The following is a 25,641-nucleotide window of genomic DNA, read 5'->3' on the forward strand; positions in this document are numbered from 1 at the left end:
CATTGAGTGGAACATTTTCTTTGTTATGTTTTTTGCATGGCTTTCCAATGTGAGGTTTCGGTCAATGGTGACTCCAAGGATTTTCAAGCTGTCTGATACAGGTAGGGAGACGTTTGGTGTGGTTATCGTAGTAGTTTTACTTATATTGTGATGATAGGATAAGGCATTGTGTTTTTTCGGCATTGAGTTTTAATTGAAATGCATCCGCCCATGAGTTCATGATATCGAAGCAGTGGTAAATGTTATTAGTGATTTCATTTAAATCATATTTGAATGGGATGTAAATCGTCACATCATCTGCGTATATGTATGGATTGAGGCCTTGGTTAGATAACAATTTGGCCAGAGGTGTTATCATTAGATAAAGAGAGTCAGTGATAATGGTGATCCTTGGGGAACTCCACATTCAGGTTTCCATGGAGCTGATGTAATCGAATTAGAATTCACTTGATATGTTCTTGCAGTTAGGAAACCTCTAAACCAGCTGAGCACGTTTCCTCCTACTCCGAAGTAATCTAAGATATTTAGCAGCAGGGCCGTGCCAACACGGTAAGCATGGCAGGGGGGCACTTCCCTCTGCATTACGTCAGAAGAAGGCGGAACACAGCGAAGGGAAGGCTAGAGACGTCGGGAGCACCACCTCCTTCACTGACGCTGCGCTGCCACGGAGGTAAATTTAAAAAGAAAAAAAAAAGAAAAGGGATGTGGGGGGGGGGGGGAGAAGAGGGCGGAAAGTTGAACAATGGGAGCGGGAGGGCAGGGGAGAGACGAGAGCATGGATGCGAAGGGGGAGGGGAGAAGAGGGCGGGCCAGGCCAGGCCAACTGGGACATGATGGGACATGGGAGCGAGAGGAGAGAGAGGAGCATGGATGCGAGGGGGGGGGTCATGGAAGGGAGAGAGGGGAATTGCTGGATAGGGATTAATGGAGGGTGACAGAGGAGCATGGATGGGAGGGGCAGGGCTCAGGGAGCGAGGGGAATTGCTGGAAAAGGATGAATGGAGGGGGCAGGGGACAGAGGAGCATGGATGGGCATGGATTGGGAGGGCAGGGCTCAGGGAGAGGGGAATTGCTGGATAGGGATGAATGGAGGGGACAGATGGACATGGATGGATATGGATTGCAGGGCAGGGCTCAGGGAGAGAGGGGAATTGCTGGAAAAGGATGAATGGAGGGGGCAGGGGACAGAGGAGCATGGATGGGCATGGATTGGGAGGGCAGGGCTCAGGGAGAGAGGGGAATTGCTGGATAGGTTTGAATGGAGGGGACATGGGCATGGATGGATATGGATTGCAGGGCAGGGCTCAGGGAGAGAGGGGAATTGCTGGATAGGGATGAATGGAGGGGGCAGGTGACAGAGGAGCATGGATGGATATGGATTGCAGGGCAGGGCTCAGGGAGAGAGGGGAATTGCTGGATAGGGATGAATGGAGGGGGCAGGGGACAGAGGAGCATGGATGGGAGGGCAGGGCTCAGGGAGAGAGGAGAAATTGCTGGACATAGAGGGGAGGGAAGAGAGATGAAGGAGATGAAATGAGGGAAAAGGAAGAGAGGAGAAAAACTGCACATGGATGAAGAAAATAGGCAGAAGCTGAGGACCAGAAATGAAGAAGAAAGGAGGAAAGGAAAGAAATAAATGGAAAGGAAGCCCTGGAAACGGAGTTAAGAGGACAGATAGCAGCAGAATCAGATACTGGGCCAGCATGATCAGAAAAAGAAAGTCACCAGACAACAAAGGTAGAAAAAAATCATTTTATTTTCATTTTAGTGTTTGGAATATGTCCACTTTGAGAATTTACATCTGCTATCTTATTTTGCAATGTATAGCAATTTGTTTCTAAGAATATTGCTGACAATTCCTGTCAGTGTGGCAAGTGGTGAGCGATCATTTTCACGGGGGGGGGGGGGGGGGGGGGGGGGCGCCAGAGACCCTAGGCACGGCCCTGTTTAGCAGTATTCCGTGACTTACCATGTTGAATGCACTGAACTTGTCAGGTCATCTTTCTTCCACATGAGGAAAGCTGTAATCCAGAATGTTGTTTAGTAAGTTGACCCTTACCCTGTGCTATTTGTGCCCACCATGGGTAGGACAGTCGTTCTCTTCTGGGTTTAGCTGCCCCGGAGCTCTCCCCCACTTTATCAGCGGGGGATCAACCTCCGGTAGGAATGCACAAGCTTCTTCCAAGCTATGTACCCGCTGTAACTTCCCCTCCATATAGAAAGCTAGAGCAAATGGGTGTTGCCAGTGATATTTGACTCCCTTTTCTCGGAGATATTTAGTAAAACATCGCAATTCTGATCTCTGCTTTAATGTTGTGGGGTCCAAATGCTGGTATATCTCTATTGGAAATGTTTCCCACTGCAAGGGAGCAGACTTGTGAATCTTTGCCAAAATCAACTCTTTGGTTTTATATTCCAGAAAGCAAGCTACAATATCTCTAGGTACATTTGCTCTCGGGCGGGAGGCCACTCTGAGGGGCATTTTCGAACGGGACGTCCATGTTTCGATTTGGACGTCCTCGCAAAACGTCCCGATCCAGGGGCGTGGAAACCCGTATTTTTGAAACAAGATGGATGTCCATCTTTCATTTTGATAATATGGTCAGGGACGTCTAAATCCTGAAATTTGGTCGTCCTTAGAGATGGTCGTCCCTAGACATGGACATTTCTGATTTTTAGAGATTTTCGAAACCAAGGACATCCATCTCAGAAACGACCAAATGCAAGCTATTTGGTCGTGGGAGGAGCCAGCGTTTGTAGTGCACTGGGTCCCCCTGACATGCCAGGACACCAACTGGGCACCCTAGGGGGCACTGCAGTGGACTTCATAAATAGCTCCCAGGTACATAGCTCCCTTACCTTGTGTGCTGAGCCCCCCCAAAAAAAAAACCACTACCCACAACTGTACACCAGTACCATTGCCCTTACGGGTGAAGGGGGGCACCTAGATGTGGGTACAGTGCGTTTGTAGTGGGTTTTGGAGGGCGCACTGTTCCCTCCACAAACGTAACAGGTGGGGGGGGGGGTATGGGCCTGGGTCTGCCTGCCTGAAGTGCACTGCACCCACTAAAACTGCTCCAGGGACCTGCATACTGCTGTCTTGGACCTGAGTATGACATTTAAGGCTGGCATAGAGGCTGGCAATCAATATTTTGAAAGATATTTTTTGAGGGTGGGAGGGGGTTAGTGACCACTGGGGGAGTAATGGGAGGTCATCCCCGATTCTCTCTGGTGGTCATCTGGTCATTTCGAGCACCTTTTTGTGCCTTGGTCGTAAGAAAAACATGACCGCATGCCCAAGTCCCGCCTTTGCTACGCCTCCAACACGCCCCCTTGAACTTTGAACGTCCCTGCGACGGAAAGCAGTTGGGGATCTCCAAAATTGGCTTTTGATTATACCGATTTGGACGACCCTGGGAGAAGGATGTCCATCTTCCGATTTATGTCTAAAGATGGGCATTCTTCTCTTTTGAAAATGAGCCCAGCCAGTTCAATTTTAATCGATTCCGGAGGCATATCTTGACCCTCCGACGATAGAAGTATACTTGCAATCTGTTGAGTCACCTGCTCATAATTAATATATTCAGCTTGTTCAGGTATTTCCTGGATGCGTATATTTGCTCTACGACCTCGATTCTCTAGATCTTCCACTTTATCTGATAGAAACGTACGCAGGGCCTGCTGCTCCAGCATGGATGATTCAAGCGTGGATATAGCTTCTTGCTGATCTTCAACCCTATTGTCCACATCCTCTAAGCAGTGACCCAATTCCAAGATTTCACCCTGAAGATCTGTTGCCAGCGCTGAGAGTTCCTCTTGCGCTCCTTTAGTATCTGATCGAATCTCCTCCAAACGTTTGTGAAATTCACAGACGTTGTTCTACAACCTCAGGTACTCCACAGTGTGTCTGCTCATCCGCCTGAGCTGCTGCGGTACTTGTGGGCCCCGCTGCAGTCGCCATCTTGTTTGCAGGGGCTTGTGATCAATATGCAAACTCTTTTAACAATTTGCGAGATGAGATCTGCCCTTTCCCGGCCATAGAGCTGACAGCTAAGTCGATGCCAATCAGGTATGCTAGATTAGCCGGCGTTTTCGCTATTTCGGCTGGGTGCAAGCTAATTTTTTGTCAGGGGTCATGTGGAGCTATTTGATCATGCCGCCATTGCCGGACGTGACGTCACCGCTCTCCCTCTCTGTAACAGCTTTAAACATAAACATGCACCACCCTCTGGCCAAACTAGAGAAATACACTTCAAGAAATAATACAGTTTTACATAGTAACATAGTAAATTACTGCAGATAAAGATTTCCTGTACAGTCCATCCAGTCTGCCCAACAAGATAAACTCATTTTACGTGGTATGCGATACTTTATATGTATACCAGGCTTAAAAACCTACTGTTTTGTCACAATTGTGTATTTTGATAAACACAACTCTCGGGTGGTTGCCGCCTTCTTTAATGCGTCCCACACTGTGGGCCCGCTCCATACAGAAGGGGCTCACGTTATCAGAGAGGATGAATTCTGAAGAGAGTCATCGCTCTAACAGGGTGCCCAATTTGTGCTCGAGCGGGGTTTTTGGCAGGCCCACAATCCAGAGGTTATCCCTCTGGGACCGATTTTCAAGTTCATCCAGTTTGTCAGACTGCTCTTGTACCTGTTTCTTCAGCATTGCCAGTTGTGTTTCTGCTCGAGTCCCCACATCATCTGCTGCTGACACCCGCTCCTCCAAGTCATTTGTGCAGCGGGTAGTTTTGGCTCCAATGCTTTCCCCACCACCTCTGTGATCTGCGTGAGCTGCAGAGGGGTGAACGACTGAGCGTTGGGGGCTTCTGCGGATGCCATCTTGTCGTCTCCACGTGATTTCTCTTTGTGCTGCTTAGCGCCATTCCCCGACATAGATCCTGCTCCTGTGGTGACAAATTTGTCCATGAACATCGAACAAGAAAATGAAGAGGACTGCTAACCCCAAAGTAAGTCCACAAAAGGGCAATAAAAATCCAGGGAGGCGCGGGAACCCCAAAGAGGAACAGGCACACATCTGGCAGATGAAATGTAATGTGGACAAATGCAGAGTGATGCAAGTTGGGAAGAATAATTCAAATTATAGTTACCTGATTCTAGGGTCCACCTTAGGAGTCAGCACTCAAGAAAAAGATCTAGGTGTCATTGTAGATAGTATGCTGAAATCTTCTGCTCTGTGTGTGTCGGCAGCCATAAAAGCAAATGGTGCTAGGAATTATTAGGAAAGGGATGCAAAATAAGACCAAGAATATTATAAAGCCTCTGTATTGCTCCATGGTATGACCTCACCTTGAATATTGCATTCAATTTGCCATCTCTCAAAAAAGGTATAGTGGAATTAGAAAAGGTTAAAAGAAGAGCGACCAAAATGATAAAGGCGATGAAACTCCTCCTATATGAGGAAAGGCTAAAGAGGTTAGAGCTCTTCAGCTTGGAAAAGAGACGGTTGAGGGGGGGGGGATATGATTGAGGTCTATGAAGTCCTGAGTGGTGTAGAATGGGTAAAAGTGAAAAATACAAAGACCAGGGGACACTCAATGAAACAAATAGGAGGAAATATTTTTTCACTCAAAGAATAATTAAACGCTGGAACTCGTTGCCGGAGGATGTGGTAACAGCGGTTAGCGTATCTGGGTTTAAAAAAAGGTTTGGACAAGTTCCTGGAGCGGGTTACAGCAAACATTCATAATATAAAAAAACAAAACAAACGCACATAAAAACAAAACAACTGCTTTCAATGAACAGTCCTGATCAATGACCCTTGGCCTAATATTTAATAGTATTCTCCAGAACAGCACAGCCTAATCAATAACTCTCAATTTAAGAAATATAGAATACTCTCTGAACAGCACAGTCTTTATTGAGATGGGCGTGGGGGAAGCTACTGCTTGCCCCAGGATTGGTAGCATAGAATGTTGCTACTAATTGGGTTTCTGCCAGGTCTTTTGACCTGGATTGGCCACTGTTAGAAGCAGGATACTGGGCTAGATGAACCATTGGTCTGACTCAGTATGGTGTATAGCCCCCCTTTAATAGGCGAGGGGGGGCTATACAGTGGTTATTCTTATGTTCCTATGAGTGGCTGGCCTGCCAAAATTACTCCAAGGTGCAACAACAAATAATTTGAGAAGCCACAACATTTCTGAGAAGAAAATCCAAAGAACTGCAGGGACGCTCTAGCTTCAGCTAAGGACAGTGTTTATGATTCCACAATAAGAAAGAGACTGGGCAGCAATGAGATTCATGGGAGAGTAGCAAGGCGGAAACCACTGCTGTCCAAGAGTAATATTAGTGCTCATCTCACATTTGCAAAAATACAACTGGATGATCCTCAAACCTTTTGAGATAATGTTCTATGAACAGATGAGTCAAAGTGCAACACTTTGGACAATACAGCTCCCCGTATGTCTGGTGTAAAGCAAATACAACATTCCACAGTAAGAACATTGTGCCAACAATCAAACGTGGTGTTACGTCTGTGCTCACCTCACCCTCTGGTGGCCAGAACCGGTGGCTGCTATGGACTATCGCCCGTTCCAGACTTTAGCCCAGTCCAGTCCGGATCTTCCAGGCTGCCAGATTTGTCTGTCTTGTTTGACCCTGCACAGCTCCCGTAGTGGCCTGGTGATTGCTGCAGCTGAGCCTCAGTTGCTGCTGGGCTTATTAGCCATTTGGAATCTCTCTGCCGTTGCCTTTGCATCGTCTAAGGCCCTGGTATGTTAGTGCTTGTGCGCTTCTGTCTAGTTTAGTTTCTTGCTCTAGTTCCCTGCCTGATTCTAGTTTAGTCTTCGTGTAGCTTTGTGTTATGTACTGCTTATTTACTGTATTGCTTGTTTCCCAGTCTTGCTCTTGTGTGTATGTCTTGGTCTAGTGCTAGGTTGTCTGTGTTTCTTGTTCAGTGGCTGCCTGACAGCTTTTGGTTCTGTCTCTTATCTATCTGTGTTTGTTCCCTGTTTCAGTGGCTGCTTGCAGCTTTCAGATCTGTCCCTTGTCTGTCTGAGAGTCCTAGCCTCCCTGTGTGCTCTAGTCCCTGTGTGTATCCTGCTGGAATCCAGTTCCAGCCTTGTCCAGTAAGTCCTGCCGGCCACCTGCACTCAGGGGCTCAACTCCTGAGGAACGGTGGCTAAATGTAGGTGAAGGCTAGCTGGCCCTGTCAGAGTTCTGCCTTATCCATGTGTGGGGTGGGTTTGCCTGCCACTGCCACTCCTCGGCAGTGGCCCAAGGGCTCACAAACCTAGTTCCAGCTTTGAAATCGTGACAGTATGCAGATGCCATGAGCTCGGCAAGATCACCCTTCCTGCTGGGCCTCTGGCCTAGAACCTCTGCTCTTGTTTCCCTTGTGAAGTTCGGGTCTGGCGTTATTATTGTTCCTGATCTTCTCATGACCCTGGAGGTGTATCGTGGAAAACTTTTGTCTGATCCACTCTTGAAGGGGCTGCCTGAAGCTTCAGCAGAGAGGAAGCGTGTCAGGCAGCTTGGGCTTGTGGAAAACCCAGTTTCGGTCATTGATCCTAGGACCCCGCTCTGTGAGTATCGCCACCTACTTGTCTCCGACCCTGCTCTGCGGGATACTCGGGAAGCTGCCATCGAAAGAAAGCGTAATGCGAATCCCGAGGTCCAGGCGTACCGTCAGTCCATCCGGAGGGATGCTGTCAGCCGAATTGCTCAGGAGTCCAAGCCGCTGAGTCCATGCTGAGTTCCAGTTCCAGTCAAGCCATGAGTCCTGTTCAAGTGGCGGTCCCACTCAAGCCTCGGAGTCCAGTCCACGGGACGCGCTAACTGAGCCTCCAATCCCAGTTCAAGTGGCGCTCCCACTCAAGCCTTGGAGTCCAGTCCAGTCCACGGGATGCGTCTAACTGAGCCTCCAATCCCAGTTCAAGTGGTGCTTCCACTCAAGCCTCAGAGTCCAGTCCAAGTGACGCTGCTAACCAAGCCTCCGATGCCAGTTCGGGTGGCGCTTCGAACTGAGCCTCCAATCCTCGGGCAAGTGACGCTCCCACTCAAGCCTCGGAGTCCAGTCCGAGTCGCACTTCGAACCGAGCCTCTGATGCCAGTCCAAGTGACGCTTCCAGTCAAACCTCTGAGTCCAGGTCGAGTGGTGCTTCTAACTGAGCCTTCGATTCCTGTTCAAGTGGCACTCCTAGCCGAGCTTTTGCCGAGTTTGAGTGCCAGCCAAGATGCTGAGTTCCAGCAGAGTTCCAGCCCCAAATATATAATAATTTGAAAACTGTGTTATGGGTTTACTTCTTTTCCCTTTGTCTAATATTGCCCTTTGTTTAAAGAACAGAAACCATTCATTGTGACATATATGCAATAATGGGGTAAATCAGGAGGAGTAAATACTTTTTCACATCACAGTAGGTCACTTTGTAGCCACCACATGCTCAGTATTCTCTGTGTCAAGCAGATGGTAGACAGGCATCCTGAACAGAGTTCAGTCTGACTGGGAAGGCTTCCAGGCTCAGCTGGAGAACTGGGCTTCCAGTTGAGCGAATATGTTCAGGATGGACATCTAGGGTTGAGCCAGTGGTGTCTGCTTGTCTGAGGGATGCCTGGAGGAGGCCATGTCTTTCCCCTTAACCTGCACTGTTTCTTTGTCCCTTTTGGATCTTGAAGGCCTAGGGTTTTCCTTCCTGCCTGCAACCCCCCCCCCCCCAACTCCCCTCACCTGACAGACCTTGGTTTATTAAAAAAAAAAGAAGAAGTGGGCTGAATTGGACAATGCTGCCACATTCAGACTGACTCTGGACCGAACTTCTCCATGAAGGAAGCCCTTCCCTCATTATTTAATACCTCTCTGTGAAATAGTAGTAATAAAAAGGCAAGTGCATTTTTATAATAAACCATGCAATCCACAAAACAGAAGGAGAAAGTTCTCACATGCCATCTTTTTCTTTTGATGTAGGCAAAGGAAAAAAAGAGGTTAAATTCTCTCAGGTGTCAATCTAATTAATGTTTTGTTTTTAAATTGTACTTATAAATAGTAAGTCTGATTGTTAAGCACTTGATTCTCTAACATTGTGTTTGTTTTGGTGACCCTTTACTAGGTGAACAACACAAGTGGTCCTTTACTAGGTGAAAACATCTCTGCATGAATACAAGCGGTCCCTATAACCAGCTCCTCCAAATGATACAATGATTTACAATTTAGAACTAATTACTCAGTGCTTCCCCTGTGTACCTCCGCATGCTGTAAAGTCGGCATGTTTGAAAATATAAGCAAGATCAAATAAAAATGGTACCAACAATAAAGGTCGACAGCCTGGATAGAGCAGCTCATAGGTTTGCTTGTTTTGTTTTGGGTGAATGGGAATGATGGACAGCTGAGCAGAGGAGAGGGAAAGGGAGACCTGCTTAATTGGCTTCAGCTTTTTGACGTCTCCTGTTCCGGCTCCCTGCACCGCTGTCCTTCACCGTTCCCCTTCTTCAATTTTCTGGGCTAAACACTGTTTTCAGTGGCCCAGGAATCTTTTCCTCTGTTGCAGCGTCCCGCCTGGGCGGGACAGGAAATTGTAGCAGAGCAGAGCTTTCGGGCCACTGAAGGCAGTGTGTTTACCTCACTGATGCTGCCAGTGGCTCGGAAAATTGAAGGACAGCAGTGCATGGTAGTGCTGTCTCATTCAGTCAAAAAAATTTTGATTCGATTAAATTCAATTCACTCAAAAATATTGGTTTTTAGATTTGATTCAAGTTGATTGAAATAATATTAGCATATTGGCCTCACTTTAATAGACAGGGTAAAAAAAATGTCCCTTTAGCCCCTTCCTCAGCTTCATCCATGATGATTTCAGGTCAAGAAGAACAGATACCCTAGCAGCCATATAATTTAAGAAATGGCCTATTAACTACAGCAGCTGACTCTAAGCCAGGGAAGCCAAGGTTAAAATCCAAGTTTGCCCAGTCACACATCTTTTTGTGACTTAGGCACAATAGATTATCAGCCCTTTTGGAGGGGAAATTATCTAGTGTACCCCAACTTGCTTTGAGCTCAAATTTGGAGGGGGTGGGTAATTAAAGCTAAATAGCATTCAGTGAAAGGCAGACATAGGATTATGTGGGGGAAGGGAGAGAAGAGTGGCAGCTTTGTGCTTCTAGCACCTCATCACCCTTCCAACTAACTACCATCAGTGCAGTTAAGCCCAGCCCCGACCTGCTGTCTCTTGGTGCTATATCGCTTCACATACTTTTTTAGATCTGTACCCTTTTATCTTTCCATCCGCTGCATCGCACCCACTTTTCCAATTCTCTGTGTCTCCCTCTCACACCCCATGCTCTGTTTTGACCTCCTTCCTCTTCACATCTGCCCTTTGTGGAGCTGCATCTCTTACCTGGGCCCCAGAGCAGCAGGAACACTCTGAGAACAGTCAACAGCAAAGTCTTCAGCTTATCCATCGGCCCCGAGTAAAACGGGAAACAAGACGTCAGCCGAAACCATGTCCCTTCGGGACAGTCTCTATGCTAGAACCGGTGGCCAGTGCGACTGGACACAGCGAGAGGGGCGCCTTGGAGGAAAGCAGGATGGTGACGGCATGGAGGGGCGGGACACTGCATCTTGCGTCACGTGAGGGAGAGGGGAGTTCAGAGGATGGTGCTGGCGGCAGAGGATGAAAATGCCTAGCCACCCGCATGGGGTTACCCCGCGGCCACTTAAAGGGTCTATCCCCAGCATATCTCAGGTCCGCCTGCACCTGCAGCTTGTGCTGTACACTAGCACCCTCCTCCCACCGACTGGGTCACAACCGCCTCTCCAATTATCCCCAGTGATTTCTAGGTTACTGGAGCCACACTCCCAGTGGTCCCACAGTTCCCAGAAAGCACTCACAGACCCAACACACAAACCAACAGGATTCTTTATCAGTCCAGACAGGCAGAACGAACAAATAGTTGTGTTTATTCTCAGAACTTGGAACAGTGGACAAAAATGTGCAATTGGAAAACAGTAACAGGTAACTGAAATATGGATCAATTATAACACTAACTAAACATCTATATACTGTCTAAACAGTACTTGGGAAGATCAGGACATATAATTGTCCACAGAACCTTAGCAAAGAGATCTGTCTCCCTCTTCTTCCAGGCATCTGTCTCCCTCTTCTTCCAGGCCAAGACTGAAGGCAAAATCAGTACACTCTAAAGGAAATGAGCTCCTGGGCCAATCAGAGCCCAGTCAACAAGATTTGAAAGTATACTAGTGCTTGCTTCTTGCTTGTGTTAAAGAAAAAGAACATTCAGTTCCCTATATGAGCTTTATAGCAAAGGAACCACCACCTGCTGACCAAATAGGCGAAATACACTTCAGGACATAATTAAAATAGGAAAATAATTTTACAGGCTTAAAACACACTGTTTCTTCGCACCTATATAGGACAAAGATCACAGCTTGTTCTCTGACTCTATCTGTTGGCTGAGGGGCATAACCCATTCACTCTGTATTGATCTGGTAGAGCTCAAGGAAAGAAAGTTAACAGGTAAGAGTCAGCTTTTCCTATTTGCTTGCACTGGGAGCAGTGCATGGATATATGTCTCATGCATATTATTATTAGCCTGAAAACTTGATTGGTTTGTGGCCCTCCAGAATTAGAGTTCAGCACCTCAGATATAAAGGGATTTTGAGCAAATAAAGACAAAGCAGGTAGCATGAGTATGATGTCCCACCCTGAGATGGATAGGGATATCCCTGTTCTGGCACAAGAATGGTGCCTTGTGTTGGGAGAGGGGAGGAGTATACCTTTGCTGTCATGTATGTGGTATCCTGCCTTGTGTAGAGTGAAGAGGTATATCCCTGTGCTTCTGTAGTGCCCTAATCAATAGAGAGAAGAGGAGCCATATTCTTAAACAAGGTAAGAGAGGAAGAGGCATTGCAGAGGAATCTCTATTCTGGCAGCACATTGTGGAGACAGAATTTTCTCCAATCTTTTTTCAATGCAGTATCTCACTCGGAATACCAGCCTTCCTGTCCAGAGAGAACATTTCAGCTTCAGCCCCAGGATGCCTGTTGGAGACTTCTACGAGGAGCGTGATACTCTAGAGGTGCGTATTTCATGCAGTAGAATGCATCTTCTTACTGCAGGAATGTAAATGATACAGAGTTACAAGAATAGAAGTTGAAAACAGGAATCACGCTTGCAATTCCTGGCCCTAAAGGTCCTTCATCCACAGTGCTCACTGAGGCCCTGATGCTCAAAACTCTGGCGCTGTTCCGAATAGCATCGTAAAAATAGTTCAGGAACAGCGCAGAAGAACAACGCTCTAATGCTCAATGCTAATGAGATGCAGATATAGGTGCACATAGCGTTGAGCATTAGGGAGTTCAGCAGGAGGATTGTGCTTTGGCACAGCAGAATTGTGATTGGTGCATGCGTGGAACAGTTTCGCAGTAAGCTCGGCTCCTGTGCACATGCGCTTGGTAAAACTGAATGTGAAGCACACATTGGCATCTGTTTTCTGTGGCCCAAATATAATTTTTTTTTAAAACTTGGACGCCTATATTTAGATGCAGGAAACAGACGCCAGTGTGTACTTTTGCATGGGGCTGCTGTTTCTCACGACCAGGTGTTATTTTTTGCAGTGGTAAGGCAGTTTTGTTTTGGGTGCTCTTCTTTTGAGCATTAGGGAGGAATACAAAATGACCTCATTAACATGAGCTTGACTACTTTTGCATGCTGTCTGTGCTAGTGCCTGGTGCGCTCATTGTTTCCTGCACTAGATCTCTCTGAACATTCTGTGCAGGTAAATGCGTGTGCTAGTACAGCACTAATTATTATTACATTTGTACCCCGCGCTTTCCCACTCAAAGCAGGTTCAATGTGGCTTACATAGTAATAGGGATTACAGGATATTGATAAAGAAAATAAAAGTTAAGTATAACAGAATAGACAAAAGTGATGGGTAGGTAGAGAAGGACAGGGGTGAAGGAGTAGGAGATGTGTGGACAAGGGTAGAAGAGGCAGGAGGGGGATGGATTACAGGATAAGTGTATGGAATTTGCCTCTAGCCCACAAGTTTACTTTTCAGTATCGGGGCCTGAGGGTATGGTTGCGTACTACTACTACTACTATTTAGCATTTCTATAGCGCTACAAGGCGTACGCAGCGCTGCACAAACATAGAAGAAAGACAGTCCCTGCTCAAAGAGCTTACAATCTAATAGACAAAAAATAAAGTAAGCAAATCAAATCAATTAATGTGTACAGGAAGGAGGAGAGGAGGGTAGGTGGAGGCGAGTGGTTAAGAGTCAAAAGCAATGTTAAAGAGGTGGGCTTTCAGTCTAGATTTAAAGGTGGCCAAGGATGGGGCAAGACGTAGGGGCTCAGGAAGTTTATTCCAGGCGTAGGGTGCAGCGAGACAGAAGGCGCGAAGTCTGGAGTTGGCAGCAGTGGAGAAGGGAACAGATAAGAAGGATTTATCCATGGAGCGGAGTGCACGGGAAGGGGCGTAGGGAAGGACAAGTAGAGGAGTGGCCTAGTGATTAGAGCACCGGTCTTGCAATCCAGAGGTGGCCGGTTCAAATCCCACTGCTGCTCCTTGTGATCTTGGGCAAGTCACTTAACCCTCCATTGCCTCAGGTACAAACTTAGATTGTGAGCCCTCCTGGGACAGAGAAATATCCAGAGTACCTGAATGTAACTCACCTTGAGCTACTACTGGAAAAGGTGTGAGCAAAATCTAAAGAAATAAATAATAACCAGGCAGCACACTGCGTAGTGACTGACAACAGTTTCCAGCATGTGTACTTGACAGATTCTGAAAGCTCTCAGGAGTTCAGGATGTTCTGTTTTTTTTTTGGTCAGGGTTTGCAGTGGGTGAAGCTGAACTGTGAAGAAATTCCATCACGAATCCTGTCTATAACTGGGAAGAGGGGGCGTCCCCGCAACATTGAAAAGATGAGGGCAAAGGAGCATCAGAAGGTGAAGCGTGGCAGGGGGCGGCCTCCCAAAGTCAAGGATAGAGATTTGCTGAGCAAAATTGAGGCCAAAACCATGAAGAAACTGGAAGCTCAAGGTATGGGCAGAGAGCTCCCTGCTAACAGAAAAACTGGGAGATAGGGAGGAATGGCCCCAGAACTTCCCAATGACAGAGAAGACAGGCGAGAAAAGGCTTGAGGGCTCCAAGGGAGCTGTCAGAAACAAATGCAAAAACTGCTGCCCAGAAGGCCAGCATCCAGGAAGGAAAGGATTAGAAATGGCATCCGTCTCATTCCAGGTCCTTGCAGACTAAAGTATCTTATTGTCCTGATGTTCTTTCCCTTGTTCCCATAACCTTTTCAGAGGTGCTGAGTGATGAAGACAAATTAAAGTTGAGCAAGATCAAGAAGAAAATGCGGCGAAAGGTATTGGTGGAAATAGTATTTTTTCAGTTTTATGTTGCAGATGAAGCACATTTTATGGCTAAAACTAGTAAAAAAGGTCAGTTTCTCCAAAAAATGAAACGGGCACTAGCAAGGCTATCATGTAATGGCGATTTATGTTTTTAAGGCTCTTGTCGAAGAGATTTCTCCTCTCTCCCCTGCCCTCCCCTCCATGTGCAACGATTCTCCTCTGTCCTCCCCTACATGTCCAGCGATTCTCCTGTGCCCCTGCCCTCCCCTCCGTGTCCCACGATTCTGGCCTCCCCTCCATGTCCAGCGATTCTCCTCTGCCCTGCCCTCCCCTCCCATCCCATTCATGTCTATCGATTCTCCTCTGCCCTGCCCTCCCCTCCTCTCAATGTCCCGCGATTCTGTCCTCCTCTCTATGTCCAGCGATTGTCCTGTGCCCTGCCCTCCCATCTGTGTCCCGCGATTCTCCCCTCCATGTCCAGCGATTCTCCTCTGCCCTGCCCTCCCATCCGTGTCCCGTGATTCTCTCCTCCCATCCCATCCATGTCCATCGATTCTCCTCTGCCTTGCCCGTCCCCTCCCTTCGATGTCCCACGATTCTGTCCTTCCCTCCATGTCCAGTGATTGTCCTGTGCCGTGCCCTCCCATCCGTGTCCTGCGATTCTGCCCTTCCCAGCGATTCTCCTCTGCCCTGCCCTCCCATCCAGCGTTCCCTGCAGGCAGGTTGGGCTCGCGTGCCCTCCCCTCCAGCTTTCCGTTGCCTTCAATCCCACTGCAGCTCCTTGTGACTCTGGGCAAGTCACTTAACCCTCCATTGTCCCTGGTACAAAATAAGTACCTGAATATATGTAAACCGCTTTGAATGTAGTTGCAAAAACTTCAGAAAGGTGGTATATCAAGTCCCATTTCCCCTTCACTTGCTTTCGTTCGTAACATCCTGACGTCAGTTCGCCTCTAGCGTTCCCTTCCCTCTCACTGTTCCGCCCTCCTCTGATGTCATTTCATCTTTACACGAGGGCGGGGACAGTGAGAGTGAAAGGAACACTGGAGGCTTGCTGACGTCAGGATGTTACGAATCCAGATAGCCAGCCAGCCATAGAACATTGAGGTACAAATTATTATATTAAAGATAAGTGTAATGATCTATCTATGCTACATAACATGACAAAGAGCTGGCCTGAACTAAACAAGCATCCTTTATACCCAGTGCATCTTAATCATGCCCTGTAGAAGCTTATACTGCTCCAAGATGGAGACCACTTACTGCACCTCATTTCTGCCTTGCAGCACCCCCTGGTATTCCAGCGCTAAGGATTCTCCCCTCTCCCTTCCATGGGGTTCTGTCAGTGCATCTTCAGCTCTGCTTTGGAACTTCTGCTATTGTAAAACTGGAACCCCGCACACAGCTCTGCCATTGCACCTCAATCCTGGCTTTGCTGTCTATTTGCAAGTTTGTGAGCAAAATGCAAAATTGAATGTAATGAATTAATTAAGGTTTCCATTAATATTGTGTGTATAGGAAAGAAACAGAAGAAAACAAGAGGCCAAGATCACAAAGCAGAAAGAAACAAAGAAAAAAGTTAAGGTGGGGAAATGAACGTATATGGATGGCAAGTCCATGAACTGTGCATGGGAAAGGGATGGAGGGAGGACAGAGAGCCTGTAAAGTGTGCATGGGTACAGAGGTGGAGGGGATAGGAGGAGAGCCTATAGACTTGTGCGCAGAGAATGGGGAGAGCCTCCCCAACCAGCCAGCCTAGGGAGCAGAAATCTTGCTTCAAAATTAACCTTGGGTACTCCTTATGCCAGCGCACAGCGTTGCCACTGAGCCACCAGGCTGACATGGAATGTCTTTTAATATTTGCTCATTTTTCCCCATCTCTATAAAGGCAAATAAGGAGTTAGAGAAAGGGAAAACAAAGCCAGCGAAAGGAAAAAAGGAGAAAGAGAAGGAGAAGCTGAAGGTTGTGGTGAGGAAGGTGGATAAGAAGGTGCTAACTCAGCGCCGGCTGGAGGAACGAAAACGTCAGCAACTCATTCTGGAGGAAATGAAGAAGCCAACAGAGGACATGAGTTTGACAGACCATCAGGTGTGTATTTCTGATCACACCCAGGGGGGCAGGGGCATGGTAAGGAGATGTGTATTTGTTGAGTTTTTTGGGCTGTTGGTTTATCTTTTCGAAAGAGGTTATAAGAAGATTAAATGTTTGTTGAATAATGGCATTTTAACATCCTTCTCTCTTACCACAGCCTTTGCCTGACTTTTCCCGAATTCCTGACGTTTTCCTGACCAGCCGTGCTTTCTCAGATTGTCTTACCGTGGTGGAATTCCTGCACAGTTACGGAAAAGTGCTTGGCTTTGATGTAACCCGGGAAGTTCCCAGTCTGTGTACGCTGCAGAAGGGCCTTTACAATGCAGGAGACTGTCTGGGGGAAGTCCAAGACCTGCTAGTGAAAATGCTGGGTGCAGCGATGAGAGATCCTGGACTACCTCCCTATTACCAGGTACTGAAATATATCCCTTTTTGCTTTTAGACAAGAAGTACATTTGAGATTTCATTGACAGAACCACAAATGTGTTCTATTGTGTAATGCTAAAACCATAAGTGAGAAACTCTTTGTCACATAAAAGATGCTGTGTAAGTGGTAATACCCTCTTGTCAGGCTTAATTAAATCAGTCCAGTGAAATAGCAACACTTCCACATACTGTAGCCAACCAGATTATATCATTTATTAAATATTATATTATATATTAATTGCCTCAGTGGGGCAACTCACTGAACTTTACTGTATGTAATCAGTGAGATTTCCAGCACCCACCTCCTCATCAGCAACTCAGTATAATATTAGGGGTTATTGCGCTTAATCACAACATGCATTTTGGGCAATAAAAAGTAAAGTTTCACACAAAATTTTATACTAAACTGAAAATAGTGGCACAAAGTGGCAGATGGACTCATAATGCCTTTTAAAATTGTATTCACACAGTTTCTCTCAGCCTTCACCCAGATTTTCTCATGGCCACCTCCCCAGCCTTCACATTTTCTCTCATACCCCCCTCCTCATTCTTCTCCCAGCTTTTCTCACGTCCTTCTCTCCAGCCTTCACACAGTTTCAGCCTTCACCTAGCTTCTCTTGTTGCCCCCCTTCCCAGCCTTCATCCAGCTTCTGTCATGGCCCCCTCCCCAGCGTTCACACAGTTTCTCTCATGCCCCCCTCCTCAGCCTTCACTAAGGTGTAAAGCACTGTGTATGCCTTGTAGCGCTATAGAAATGATAAATAGTAGTAGTAGCTTCTCTCATGTCTCTCTCTTGAGCCTTCACACAGTTTCTCTCATGGCCCCCTCCTCAGCCTTTCTCTCAGCCTTTACCCAGCTTCTCTCATGCCTCCCTCCCCAGCTTTTACACAGTTTCTCTCCCCCTCTCTCCTCGTTTACCTCTAGAGTTGGCTAGGGCTCTGGATTTTTTCAGCTTCCTTGGCACAGCCTCAGCAGGCTCCATATCTGTATTGTTTCAGCTTCCTCGGCACAGCCTCAAATGTGTTTTTTTTTTTTTTTACGCTGCCCTATTTTTTTCATGCAGGCTCCAGATTTTTTCAGTTTCCTCAGCACAGCCTCAAAGTCCTTATCTTCCCCTGCAGTGCACGGCCAGGCTCTGCACTGCAAATACTGCCCGCGCCATGCAGGAAGTTGGGGAAGCCTCACGGTTTCAAGTCCCATGAGACTTACTGCACGGTGCAGCTCAAGTATCTGCAGAGCCACCTGTGAAGGGGAAGATAAGGACTTTGAGGCTGTGCTGAGGAAGCTGAAAAATCTGGAGCCTGCGTTAAAAAAAGGGCAGCGTTAGAAAACACAGTTTGCGTTTAAAAATTAACGTATTAACAGCATTATTAATGCGTTAATAGCCCACCCTTATATAATATTATTAATAAAATTACTTTTCATAATAATTCTTTACTAATATCTTCAAAAAGGATTAATTCAATAGCTCTCATTCACTTACAAACTATCATCTGATGATGAAAAAGCTGCTGGTTAGGGACTCAATATCTGACATGCATGTTTTGCTATACCAAGCTGTCTCAAAGACTGTCCCCCTTTTACATTATGATGCCAGTTTTACCTGACTTAAATTTTCAAATTGGAATGTAATAAACAATATAATATGTGGGCTACAGTACGCAGAGGTGGAAGTGGTAATGTTATGGAATAGTTGGTATAAATTACCTGCTGCCAGAAGGATCTGAGGTTTAATGTCTGTGCTTTACCAGTTTGAGTGCCCCAGGTTCTCCAGCCCATGCCTAGTTGTGTTTCTAGAGAAAATACATATGGCCACATGTTACCTTCTGTGGTAAATTACTCCCTAGGTGAGCTGCATCCCTTTCCAAAACCACAAAAATGAGAAGACAGGAGACTTTTGTCATAATAGAGTCACTGACATTAACCATCATTACTCTGTAGACCCTTGATATTTGACAGACCAGGTAGCCTGTTGTAGGTGCAGGTCACTAGTCGAATAGCACAGTAGAGTCTTCCAGACTGAGAACAGAGTAATTGAGAGATTTTCTCTATCTATGTCTTTAATTATGGTAGGGATATACCAAATAGGTGTGCACTTACAGCTTTGCCTTCCTACCCCCAGAGTTGCTTGTGCCATCAGATTTTTCTCTGTTTTGAATCTATACATCAACATGTTTCTAATCCCACAGTATAGGGTAGTTGATGTCTGAAGTGTAGGGAAAAGGTGTCTAGTTTCTTCCCCAGCATTCCACTTCATGCAGTGTGTATATGTCTCCCTGCAGTCGCTGAAGATCCTGGGGGAGAAAATTTCTGAGATTGGGCTGAATCGAGACACTGTATCTGAGGTGCTGAGGATTTTCCTGGAGGCCTATGGAGCAGATCTGCAGCTGTGTGACAGCCTACGCAGCAAGCCCTTCCAGGCCCACCCACCAGATGTTAAGGCTACTATCTTAGCCTTCATAGTCAGCGAGCTCAACAGCAGCACCATCATCATAAAGTATGTTGTTGGTCTAAGCCATATCACTTGTTCCAGTGTGCTGATGTTCTGTTTCTAAAAAATAGTGAGGAAACCTGGCTTCAGGAGTGCCTTCCAATGTAGATTTGTAGAAGGAGCGATGGGGTTTCAAGAGTAGGTATTGAATATATGCTATGCTTCTATATGGCTTTTACACTTTTGGTCACCATGAGACTGTGTGGGGGAGGGGGGATTTGCTATTTGGAAGAAACAGCTTTGTATCTGTGTGCACATGTGGCCATAGGTAGAATTTACTGCTTATGAAGGACACTTAGAGGCTGCGGAGTGTTGTGCTCTGTTCCAAAAGCCAAGCCCCCATTCTGTCGCATCCTTATCAGACTAATCCACAACCTGTGGTTTGGCCCATTAAGCAGCAGATGGAGACATAAACTAAAGATTTGTGGGTTCATCCCTATAAGAGTACAGTGCAGCCTTGGGTCTTTATGTCTCTGTCTCCAGTAGATGGTGACTTGTAGACTGTGTGCTTGGATTGCTGTGGTAAGGAATTTCTTGGGCCAGTTGGAGAACTGGTACCCAGTTGAGACTAAGGGAAAGGTTCCTGTCCTTTTTGAACTCTAAGGGACATCTCAGAGGACTCTGAGAATTTCTCCCTCTTCTCTTGCCTATCTGCTGCCAGTTTGGCCTTCAGTGATTTTCTTCCTGAGACTGAAAGTATTTCTTTCAGTAAGGAACAATTAATAGTTTGAAGGCAAGAGAATATATTTCTCATGGGTGAAAAGCTACTAAACTGTAAGTTATTGCTTTCTGGGGCAGCAAAGTAGGATTCTTTCCTTTCAGAGGCTATTCCTGGGTGTCATTGGTTTTCTCCGGTATCAGAGACTGTTTTTATTTGCAGACTAGGGCGCAGCAATAGGCTAAGTTAATGGCAGTAGCTGGCGCACCTCAGATAAAGGTTGGATACAGTGCATTTAGAAGCTCCTGCAGAAGTCGCCAAATGCTGCTCCTGTTACGGGGGGGGGGGGGGGGGGGGGCGGAGGTGATCAGCCATGGGGGACTCTGCTTCTTGCCTTTTGACTTCCGTTGCTTCAGCGGAATGCAGTAGCAGCCCAAATTTCTTTAAAAAAAATATTACATTACGTAACTTCCCAGTGTTCCAGAACCTGTGGGATAGTTGGTCCATCAACTAGCAGGTGGAGGTAGAGAACTGAAAACTGAGCTGAGACATATATCTCTCTGCATCCAGTCCAGCTCCTCAGTATTTTCTGTCTCCAGCACGTGGATGGACATACTTTTCAGCTTCTGTTTCCTGAATGCTTTGTTCCTGGTCCAGTTGGTCAACTGGTCCCCAGTTGAGCTTTGCGGGTGGATTGAATCTCTCCCCTGCTTCCTGTGGAGCCCTCCTTTTCCAGCACAACAACCTTAAAAAATAAAAAATGAAAGGAGAAGGAAAGAGGTTTGCTGGAGTGCATGGGACAGAGTATCAGTCCTGAGCCTTTCTCATCTGTGGTAAGAACTGTGGAGACTGTGAGTTTGGGGGAGCAGCCGGCAGTGGTAAGTCTGACTAAAGTTTGATTCAGAACTGCTTAGAGGGCTGCAAGTTCTACTTGGTGCAGGGGGAGGGATCCTGACTCACTGCTTGGTACACGTTGTGCTGGGCTTGTGACAGTCAGGGTGAATGGCAGCTCCCGCAGAGGCAGTTAAGCAGTGTTCTTACTGTGGGACCCACCAGCTGGCGTCAGGGCGCAGTGCATACAAGCCTGGAATCCCACAGGATATGGAGGAAATGGTCAGTGGCAGCACATCTTCTGATTTTGCACAGCATCTGAATATGCTTAGGTTTTTGGGCTCTCCAGCAGGGCTGGTGCGCAGTTTGATGCAAGAGTGCGGGAATGGGCACCATGTTGTCAGGGCCATTTGTCAGGAAGAGCTCCCTCCTGAGGAGGGGGATGATCCGAAAGTTGAGGTTCATGAAGAAGAGCTCAGTACTGTTATTTCTTAGGCATTGGCAGTGCTTTCCATAGAGGAGCCTTCTGCTTCGGTTTCATGAGTTCCATCTTCGTCGATCATGAGGGGCTTAGAGGTCCTTGTAAGGCCTTCCCAATGCATCTAGACATTTAGGACCTGATTTACAGCAGAATGGGTCTCAACGGATGCTGGGCTGAGAGTGGGAAGAGCTGGGCCTCTACCTATTACTTCTGGAAAAGAAAGATAAATTGCAGCTTCCCAAGGTGGGCTCCCTAGTTACAGCGGTGATAAGAAGACCACCTTACTGTTGGAAGGGGGCATTGTCCTAAAAGACCTACAGAATTGGAAACTAAAAGGCTCGCTGAAACAAGCCTTTGAAGTGGCCTCTTTCGGTGTTCAAGCGACAGTGTGCAGCTTGTTCGTGGCAAGAGCATGCCTGAAGTGGAGTGGAGTGGAGGAGTGGCCTAGTGATTAGGGTGGTGGACTTTGGTCCTGGGGAACTGAGGAACTGAGTTCAATTCCCACTTCAGGCACAGGCAGCTCCTTGTGACTCTGGGCAAGTCACTTAATCCTCCATTGCCCCGTGTAAGCCGCATTGAGCCTGCCATGAGTGGGAAAGCGCGGGGTACAAATGTAACAAAAAAAAAAAAAAGTGGCATCAGCAGTCGGCAACACAAGAAAGGTACCATAATGCTCAGATGGAAGCGGGGTTGGCCTACTCGATAGATTCTGTTTATGATGTGTTATGGCTTGCTAGAGAGAATCCACGTACGTGGAGAACTCAATAGATCCCATGAGGCGTAAAATGAAAATAAAAAAGGTGGGAATATGAGCCAGGCTATCCAAACACTGAAACCAAGCTAAAATTAAAATATATAACGTTTAATAGTTTTAAAACTAATAATAATAATAATAATCAATTATACATAGAAAAAGACTCGACACAACGTTGTGTTTCAGCCAGATGGCCTACATCAGGAGTCTGATGATTAAGGTAAAGAGTGGATTGAGATTATCATTAGTTATAATCAAAAAATCTCAATGCTCAAAACAAGTGCCAAATAAAAAATCTGCAGACAGGATCTGAAAAATGGTCTTGAAAAAGACCGTTCATTGAGTAATCCGTCTGCCGCTGCACACTGCACCAACACTAGGAATAAAAAACCCTTTGCAAAATGTCTTTGGCTGTCATGGCACATTGGCAACTCTGGTTGCGGCAGTGGATGCAGCGTCAGAGTTACGTCTAGTTAAACTGCCCTTTCGGGGCAAGTGGCTATTTGGAAAAGATCTCAGTAACTTGGTGAAATAACTGGGGGAAACTAAGCCACAGAGAATGAGCCGAAAGACTCTGGTTGTCCGTCTTCAGGGGGCTTTCAATTTTGAAAAGCAATATGGTCAGAAGTCCCACTTTCAGGCACGTCAATCTTCCTTTTGTGTAGACAGGAAGTTCTCCAGAGATTCACAATGATGCGAGGCTGGTCCACTCTTCTCTTCCTCTGGTGGGAGGACATTTTCAGGAGTTTTGGGAGGAGTGGGCCAGAATCACGTCAGACCAGTGGGTTCTGGATGTTCATGCAGAAGGTTACAAGTTGGAGTTCTTCCACCTGGTTGCTCCTCTCTCCTTGCAGTTTCCTTGTCAAAAGGGATCCAATGCAGTCAAGATTCAGGCCACCGTAGATTCCTTGCTGGTGTTCCAGTTCCCTAGGCCAAACGGGCAAAACAGATATTCCATCTACTTCATTGTCCCAAAGAAGGAAGGCATCATTCGTCCAGTCTTAGATCTCAAAGGTCTAAACTGCTGCCTCCGAGCGTTCTGCTTTCGCATGGAGACACTAAGAGCAGTCATAGGCTTGGTTTAAGCTGCATTAGAGATTTCTACATATTGCGGTACTGGGCCATCACTTTCAGTTCAGGTCTTTGCCCTTTGGTCTCGCCATGGCACCAAGAATGCTTACCAAGGTTATGATGATGGTGGCGGTGTCCTTTCTTCAGCACCAGGGAATCAGAATTCACCTGTATCTCGACAACTGGCTCATTCATGCATTGTCCTATTCAGATAGCATGGCGGCTACTGACAAAGTTGACTGTTTTCTGCTGTCGGTTTAGGTGATCAGTTTCAAGAAGAGCAGACTAACTATACAGACTCCGGAGAGGATGAAGAGGCTCACTATTCTTCCTTGAAGCTTCTCGATGTATGAAGAGTCCTCATTAGATAACTGGAAGTCACAAATGAGTTTTGCAAATCGGACAGACTGTGATTTTGGTAAATAGAGAGCCCACAATTGCTAGATGGCTGAAGGAGATTATCACGTTAGCTTATTTGCTTGTGGGGAAGCAGGCATCTCGGGCGTACAGCAACATCCTGGTCGGAGACTGCCTTACTGTTTCCGGCGGATATTTATAAGGCAGCAACATGGTCAATATTGCATACCTTTGCCAAGCATTACAGGGTGGATGTTGCGGTGTGCTCGGAAGCTAGTTTGGGACTTTGGTCTTAAGGAGAGTGGTGCCAGGATATCACCCATGTAGGATGTTCAAACGCAATTCTAGGAATTGCTTTTGAACATCCCACATGTTGTGGAATAGTGGGAAGCTATGTAATGGAAAGAGAAATTAAGTCTTACCTGATAATTTTCTTATCATTTGTCCTCCACACTATTTCAGAGTCCCGCCCAAGGTTTCTCAGATGTTTAGTCAGTGTGAAGTAATGGGTCAAATAACGACTATCGCCTTGCATGGTGCTTCCTGAATATCTCTTGTTCTCTGCAAGTTGTCCAGAATAAGAGAGGTCCACATATATTTGCTTGTCTGGTTAGTGTTAGGTTAGTGATTTGTTTAAGATTGTTGTGTTTATTCTGAGTATCTCCTTATTGCTTGTCTGTGTAAATACTGAGGAGCTGGACTAGATACCAAGAGAGAGGAGAGATGTCTCTGCTCGGTTTTCAGTTCTTTGTCTCCACCTGCTTGTTAATGGAAACAGTTATTCCAGGAATAGTGGGAAGGACTAATAGAAGTAAAATTATCAGGTAAGATCTAATTTCTTTATACAACACAATAAGAATTGCCATATTGGTCCCTGTAGCCCAGTATTCTGTTTCCTGCAGTGGCCAATCCAGGTTACAAGTATCTGGCAGGATCCCAGAAAGCAGCAGGATTTTCTGTGCATTTTGCCAGTTCCATTTTTCATCCTCTTAACAACACTCATTTTCTGCATTGCAGTGAAATTGATAGGACTCTGGAGAACATGTCCAATTACAGGAAGAGCAAATGGATCATCGAGGGGAAATTGCGCAGGTAGTGGACCGCAGCAGACAGAATGCTTGGATTCCAGCACTAGCATGACTGTACAGTCATGAATCCCAGTTAAAACCTGCTCTATTTGGGGTACAGTTGTGAACCATTCACCTACCAGTGACAATAGTACTGTGTCCATATGTATTCAAGAAGTTGGATCTATACAGAGGCTGCACAGTTGCAATATTACAGGTGCTACCTGCATTACCAGCACAATCCCTGATCGTGTTTTTCATTTTGAGGATAATTTGTTTTTAACAGACCACCTAACTTGTGTGGCAGATATAAACTTAAGTTACTCCAGTTTTGTATGGGAAAGTATACACGTATGTTCCCGTCTGAAAAATACCCCATCAAAATACACGTGCACATACACACCTCTTTGGCATACACAAATTTCCCTTTTTATTTTGTGTAAAGTGTTGTGTATTTTATGTAAAGTATTGTGCTTAAGTCCAAACCTGCTCTAGCCCTGCCTCTGTTCAGGTCAGAAAAACCTCATAAGCATAAGTGCATGTTCTTTGGACAAAATTAGAAAAAAATATTTTTGCATGTAAACCATAGTTTTATCCACAGAAATGGCTTTTAAAATTACCCCCTTTGTATCCTCCTCTACAGGTTGAAGTTTGCCCTAGCAAAGAAAACAGGGTGCCCAGAGTCAGAATTAGGTCTGGAGGAAGGGCAGCTGCAGTACAGTTCACATATGTTGGAAGATGCCAGCATGGAGCCAGTGGATGAGGGGCGAAAATCCCGCAAGGATGAGGAGGTGTGAAGGAGCAGTGAACTAGTATACTATAGGTTGACCGAGGGCTTGTTTCACGACTGACCATTTGTGCAGTCAAAACTCAAAAGCGATATGGAGTTGGGGCAGTTACGATTATGTATCAGCATAGGGAATGTTCATCTTTTGGCATATTAATCCTTTCTTCAAGAAAACTGTGACCCTTTCAGGGAAAACATGTCTAAAGCTGTGGATCTATAATGTTGAGAGTGGCTGATTTTCACATCATAGGTCCAAAAGCAGTTTTATGTTTGAACTTCTGTACC

At 46.2% G+C, this 25,641-nt stretch overlaps 1 protein-coding gene across 1 annotated transcript in view; it reads left to right on the plus strand.

Moving 5' to 3' along the window:
* BAZ2A (bromodomain adjacent to zinc finger domain 2A) overlaps positions 1-25,641 on the plus strand; it is a 205,016-nt gene that overhangs the window by 92,392 nt on the left and 86,983 nt on the right. The window contains exons 10-18 of the mRNA XM_030196700.1: positions 11,953-12,054; positions 13,814-14,024; positions 14,291-14,352; positions 15,860-15,925; positions 16,230-16,430; positions 16,591-16,845; positions 19,142-19,356; positions 24,520-24,594; positions 25,213-25,360. Of these exons, the coding sequence (XP_030052560.1) occupies positions 11,953-12,054; positions 13,814-14,024; positions 14,291-14,352; positions 15,860-15,925; positions 16,230-16,430; positions 16,591-16,845; positions 19,142-19,356; positions 24,520-24,594; positions 25,213-25,360 (1,335 nt within the window). The remainder of the gene's footprint in view (positions 1-11,952; positions 12,055-13,813; positions 14,025-14,290; positions 14,353-15,859; positions 15,926-16,229; positions 16,431-16,590; positions 16,846-19,141; positions 19,357-24,519; positions 24,595-25,212; positions 25,361-25,641) is intronic.

Source organism: Microcaecilia unicolor, chromosome 3 (genome assembly GCF_901765095.1).
Source record: "Microcaecilia unicolor chromosome 3, aMicUni1.1, whole genome shotgun sequence".
Classification (NCBI taxonomy): Eukaryota; Metazoa; Chordata; class Amphibia; order Gymnophiona; family Siphonopidae; genus Microcaecilia; species Microcaecilia unicolor.